We start from the raw sequence: 6812 nt of genomic DNA on the forward strand, positions 1-6812 counted from the left end.
CACACACACACACACACACACACGTGCACACACACACACACACACACACACACACGGGATCAATAGTTCATCACAACTGTGCAAACGCTCCAACACACACAGGTGGACCCAGACATCTGCTCTCGGCGCTACTGTTGGTGGAAAAGAGGAAGTTTGGTGCAACTTCCACAGGTGACATTTCTGTATGTTGGTTTTTAAAAGATCAAACTCCTAATCTTTACATAAGCACTCTATTTCTCCATCCCCATTGTGCTAACTACTTCCCATATTCTCTTTGTGAGGGCTCATCCCATAAGAAAAACAACAAATAATAGGAAAATAATCGCTTTTGGGTGTTATAACTGATCTCTTCTCTGCTGCATGTGAACCTGCTGTCAGGTTTAGGGAAGTTGTCGCGGCTGCAGCCAACTGCCACAACAGAGAGCAAAGGAGAGGAGACATAAAGATAAGAAACAAAGATAAAAAAAAACATAACAGAGGAGGGATTAGGTTCAGCACAGGGATTTAAGGCGGGATTACTGACTGAACAGGCAGACAGGAGGTCACAAACTGGCTTGCTGAACAGAGCTGACGTGTTTTTGCTCTCCACAGTGCTTACCAAAAAAAAAAACATATTTCCTCAGCCGAGTAAACAGGCTGACATTAATTACCCCACTGACTCCATCCAGGAAAAGAGGACAAACAAAAGAAAAGTGTTAGTTTGAAAACACGCGTCATGAAAAGACAAGGGGAACAGAGAGAGCACGCAGGTGCTGAGGGCATAAGCTGAACTTGTGTTGTGGACACAAAATTGCAGAGCGTCTCTGAAAAGCAGACAAGTCTGACTAAATGAATATTTAGACGGCTAAAAAGGGAAAAGACTAGTTAATTGTCAGAAGGAACTGTAGGAGTCTGAAAATCCAACATAAAGTCTGTCAGCTCTATTTTAATATGGCTTTTAGGACATCAGGATTTAACCACACACACGTGTTTGTCTCTAACTCGCTGACAGTATACTAAATAAGAAAAGCAAAGAAGGATGCTCAGATCAAACAAACAGTCCCGTGTGCAGAAACTAAATCAGGGATATTCAACTAAATTGCTCAGGGACACAGTTACTCAAAGCCAACAGCTCAGGGGACATTGCCTAATAACTAGGAAAAACACAGCAATATGTAAAAGAACAAGTATTATTATATTTTATCTTTTTTTAAACTTTTTAATTAATATATTTAATAGTTTAATTGTTTTGTCGGGCTGGACTGAAATCACCCAGGGGTCAGATGTGGCCCACGGGCCGCCAGTTGAATAGCCTTGCTTCTTGCTTTAAATCATAAGAGAAGACTATACAGTAGGTTGTACTGCACTGAAAGACATGCTGAGCGGAAGAAAAGAAAACTGTACGTTTTGGGGTAAAAACTGCACAAGAGTACATGAAAAAAGTTGGGATTTGGGGAAATGTAAGAGAAGACCATACGTCCAACGTCTGTTTGAACTTTGAATGATGTAACTCTCTGTAAAGTTTGTCTAAGCTCCAAGAGGACTTGTGAGTTTCACGAGTCTTTTCTCATGAACTGGGGAAGTGGTGGCGCAGAGGTCAGAGAAGGTGACCCTGTGATCGGAAAACCACGGGCTCAACTCTCCGAGCCGACCAGCCCCACCCCGGGCCCCCAAGCAAGGCTGCTCCCCGGGCCCCTCACAAATAACTGTCCACTGCTCCACATGTGCGATGAGTGAAAAGCAGATCATTCTTAAATTTCCCCCAGGGGATCAATAAATTATCTACATCATCCCCATGAGCTGCATGTTTTTGTGCATAATATACACAACAGGCACAAAACCTCTTGACACAAACAGCAATAAGGATGTTTGAATTTTTCTACACCACCACCTTTAATAACTGCTCTGCTTTGGGTCAGAGCTTAAAATCTGTTGTGTTCATTTTGAATTCAGCGAGACAAAGAAAAAGCACTCACACACAGTGATTTGCATGTCACCACCTTGGCTTTTGAACGCCACCCAACAAACCGAATCACCAACTGACCCAAAAGCCTCTCCTCTCCTCTCCGGCTGGTTCACACACAAACACCTGGCCCACAGAGATAAAGCACAAGTGCTTCAGAGTCACACAGTCTCAAACCTGTTTATCACCTGATACTCATCTTTTGCATTAACATATGCAAACCTGCAAAGGCTTCAGTGCTCCGCTGCACGCAAAGCACGCCGTGGAAAACAACTGCTTTTAATATCATTTAAAGCAAGAACAAACGTCAGGCAGACAGGGCTGAGAATGAGCCACAGTTAGATTTCATTCATTCTAAAAGGTGCAATCGAGAAGCAAGGAAACGTGAGCTAAAGTCAACTTTCACTCAGAGATGATGCTTTCATAGCTGTTAATATAAAACATGATCTTGCAGGGAAACAAAATGAGCTTTTAGTTTGTATAGACAAATAAATTACAAATGTCTCTGTTCATTTGAAGCAACGCAAAGCAATTATATATATATATATATATATATATATATATATATATATATATAAAACAGCCTGCATTCATTACGCACGAATTACACATGGAGCTGGGCCATTTTTACGCACGGCACAGTTTGGGTATTTATGGACATTTAAAGATAAGAAGATTAAAAAAGCGTCTGATTCATGTCAGTTTGACAAAGTAAAAATGTTGACACTTTTTAAAAACATAAAGATGTGGGATTAGCAGGTCTCCATAAATCTACCTGCGCAGAAACCTCGGCACGATATGATAATTTGCGTTTGGATTGTAGATCGTTGGATAAAACTCGAACTGGTTACTTTAAAATAATTAAAAAAAAAAGAGTTTTGGAAATAAAAAAAATAAATAAAAAAGCATATGTAATATATATCGAATCCAGAGTAAAATGAACAGTTGAAGAAAAGAGTCCAGCTGCCATTACGCTGATGTTCGAGGGTTTCTTTACTCACCACCATTAGTTTCATGGCCGGGTTGGATTTCACTGTCCGCGTGTTCATCATCCTTTCTGCGCGAGAGGGAACGGCGGTGTCATGCTGTCTCCATAACAGATGCGCTCTTATAACTGGGGGAGAGAGAGAGAGAGAGAGAGAGAGAGAGAGAGAGAGAGAGAGAGAGAGAGAGAGAGAGAGCTGCGGCTCTGAGCCCACCCACCAACTTACTCCCCCCAAAATTACAGCAGCCAGTCGAAACCATTTCGCAAACTTTGGGGCACAATTCAAGGTTCGACATGATTCCATTCATAAATACAGTCAAAGTATGATTTAAAAAAAAGAAAAGAAAACTCCACTGGTGAACAGTGGATTCATAACAAACACACATCATGAAAAATCTCATATTCTTCATGTTTGAGTTTATAGCAGGGGGGGTCAAACTCATTTACACACCGGGGGACCAAATTTCAAAACTTGGTCTAAACTTCAATCTGCCAATTTGTCTTGAAAAAAAAAAAGTCATATAACAAATTATTATTACAGAAATACAAATGACCTTTTCCTATTTATGTTGTAGCATTTCAAACAAATGGATAAAGATAAAAGATTAAATTGAGAAATACACATTTTCTTACGCCTCTACTAACAACTTTTAAATTTATTATTTCTTAGAGATACATTCTATCACAACCCAGCAAATCAGGTAATTAAAAAAAACACTTTAAAATAAGAAAAGAATCAGAGATGTGATTGTGAATGATCCTAATTTGTTTGAACAGCTCTTTACAAAAAACAACAAGCACAGCGTTGCAGACAGCAAAGAGCTGTTTGAGGTTTGTTTTTAATTCAACAAAAATCTCTCCTCAGAAGAGTGGAGTACAGTAGCTCCGCCCATGTGACGTGATGACATACTGGCTCTATGAAACAAACAGATCATCAAGATCCAGATTCTGTATAACAGCCACCCATCCCATCTCTAAACAGAACAGATAAAGATAATATAAAGCTGATTTTGAAAAAAATATCAAACTTAAATTTCTAGGCTTGAAAGTTGGGCTGCTGTCAAGAGAAGACTTCAAAAAAAAGTGTAACTATTTCACATTTAAGGTAGCCTGGTTTAAACCAGACCCTGTCCTTCACTTTGCTTCGTACAAGGGTCTGGACTTGATGCATAGACAAGTGATTCTTGCAGGAGGCGTGGCCTCTGCTGAAGTTTAAAATGATTGGATCAGTTGGCTGCGACGTATGTCGCTGTGACGGAGGCGGAGCTAAGAAGCTAACCGGAAATTGCCTGTGCTGTGAACAACACTACTGAGAGGAGAGAAGCACCGAGCCGAACGAGACGACTGTAAATGAGAGCTGCTGCTTTGTCAGACAAATTTATTTTAATTTGGAAGCTTTATCAACACAGACTGGTTTCATTCACTTCCTCCACTGCCGTATGCTAAAATAACTAGCAGACACTGCGCAGAAGGTCGATGTCGTTCAAAACTCCGCCTTCTGTTTGCTGATTGGTCCAGGTAAAACAAACTACAAGCAGACACTGCGCAGAAAATCGACGTTCTGTTCTCTGATTGGTTCGGCTAAAAATCTGCCAGCGAAATCCTTGTCTATGGGAGAAATCCCAGACAGAGCAGTGAAGGGAAACTAGAACTGAGCGAAGTTGCGTGGGAAGGCAAGGGCCAGGCTACATTTAAGGTATTGCCTTTGGGACTGGACAAAATGTTAACAAGGGCCAGATTTGGCCCACGAGCCTTCAGTTTGACACATGCGATTTACATTAAATTACTTGACAGATTTGAATGAAATCACTGAATGCACCTTTACAAGTGGTTAACTTTTAGAGTCAACCCAATTCAACAGGGGCACCAGAGCCAAAAGACTAAACACACGGGGAAAAAAATGGGGCTAAAACTTCACCAGTTCTACAAATATGAGTTAAAACCTGGTTTGGTTGTAGTCGAGAGGAATTCATAAAGACTTAACTGATCGAGTGAGATCTGTTTTTACAATGCCAATAACTATTAGTGTCTGTTTGCAAAATATTTCCTAAACCACTGGATGCATTTTAATGCAACTCACAGAAAGTAATGAAAGGATGAATATCTTCAACTGATAACCTTTTGGAGTCAGTCTGATTCAATACGGCCACCACCGTTAAGTAAACTTGAGAAACACCACACTTGTTATAACTTAGCCTTTACTGATAAAAAGCTAATTTGTTGTGGTTAAAGCTGAGCATCGTTCTCAATGCATACTCAGAGAGCTGCACGGCTTTTATACTGTTTGTCTTTGAGGAACATATCTTGTGGACAACTGGACAGATAGGTTCAATTTAAGGAAACAATCATTGGATTTCATGGATTTCCCTCTACAACTGAATAATTCTTAGCAACAACCCAGTTCAAGCAAAAAAAAATTGTTGAACCGCTGGAAAGATTTTACATTTTCTGAACGTGAACGCTTCTATTAAAATCTCACAAGCGAGGCAGCGGGGTGACATGCATTCCTTCATGGAACTGCTTGGCATTTCATTTCCAAATGTGATTTTAAGATTTCAGAGTCTCATCTTGGCCAGACATGCTCTGTTTCAGGCTCTTGCTAAAGTAAACAGTCTGAATCAGTGTCAAAATGTTTCCTTCTTTACTCATTGTTTAATTATCATGAAATCCCGCACATTGGGACTTGCATAATCAGGATGATAAGCAGCACGTAACGCACACCTCTAGCTTCTGTCATGACAGGAAACATTCTCCTACTGTGTGTGAAGAAACTGACTCGATCTATGATTTGTTTTAGAAAATATTTCTGGTTATAACAACTGCAATCTGGTGGGAAAGAATTTCCTTTATTTTGCTGATGAAGTGAGGGTAAAAACTAAATGCATTTATTATTGATGTTCTTAGTTGTTTCTCCTTGTATTCAACTGAAAATGTTGACAATTCCTTGGAAATTGATTCATATTTAGTGAGAACATAGCAAGAATTACAGTCCACCTATCAGGTAAGAGCATTGCAATCTCATTGGAAGCTTAAAAAAACTTTGTGTCTGTTAATAAGTCTCTTCCTATGGAGCCTGCGAGGGGACACAGGGGGATTTTTTTCCTTTTGCGTTCCCTCGCAATACTTTTGCTTTCCCTCGCAATACTTTTGCAATCCCACGCACTACCTTTGCGTTCCCTCGCAATACTTTTGCGTTTCCTCACGATACTTTTGCGTTCCCACGCAATCCCTTTGCGTTCCCTCGCAATACTTTTGCATTCCCACGCAATACTTTTGCATTCCCACGCAATACTTTTGCGTTCCCTCGCAATACTTTTGCATTCCCACGCAATACTTTTGCATTCCCATGCAATACTTTTGCATTCCCTCGCAATACTTTTGCGTTCCCTCGCAATACTTTTGCATTCCCTCGCAATACTTTTGCGTTCCCTCGCAATACTTTTGCGTTCCCTCGCAATACCTTTGCGTTCCCTCGCAACACTTTTGCGTTCCCTCGCAATACCTTTGCGTTCCCTCGCAATACCTTTGCGTTCCCTCGCAATACTTTTGCGTTCTCTCGCAATACTTTTGCGTTCCCTCGCAATACTTTTGCGTTCCCTCGCAATACCTTTGCGTTCCCTCGCAATACTTTTGCGTTCTCTCGCAATACTTTTGCGTTCCCTCGCAATACTTTTGCGTTCCCTCGCAATACCTTTGCGTTCCCTCGCAATACCTTTGCGTTCCCTCGCAATACTTTTGCGTTCCCTCACAATACTTATGCGTTCGCTCGCAATACTTTTGCGTTCCCTCGCATTACCTTTGCGTTCCCTCGCAATACCTTTGCGTTCCCTCGCAATACTTTTGCGTTCCCTCACAATACTTATGCGTTCGCTCGCAATACTTTTG

The 6812-nt window shown here is 40.9% G+C and overlaps 1 protein-coding gene across 1 annotated transcript in view; it reads right to left on the reverse strand.

The window, feature by feature from the left end:
- Nucleotides 1-2141, reverse strand: part of LOC106521588 (tumor necrosis factor receptor superfamily member 11B) — a 29613-nt gene extending 27472 nt beyond the window's left edge. Inside the window, exons 1-2 of the mRNA XM_014014237.1 lie at nucleotides 2131-2141; nucleotides 1956-2049 (exon numbers count right to left, since the gene is read on the reverse strand). Of these exons, the coding sequence (XP_013869691.1) occupies nucleotides 1956-2049; nucleotides 2131-2141 (105 nt within the window). The remainder of the gene's footprint in view (nucleotides 1-1955; nucleotides 2050-2130) is intronic.
- Between the last annotated feature and the right edge of the window lie 4671 nt (nucleotides 2142-6812).

Source organism: Austrofundulus limnaeus, unplaced genomic scaffold, assembly GCF_001266775.1.
Source record: "Austrofundulus limnaeus strain Quisiro unplaced genomic scaffold, Austrofundulus_limnaeus-1.0 Scaffold112, whole genome shotgun sequence".
NCBI classification, from domain to species: Eukaryota; Metazoa; Chordata; class Actinopteri; order Cyprinodontiformes; family Rivulidae; genus Austrofundulus; species Austrofundulus limnaeus.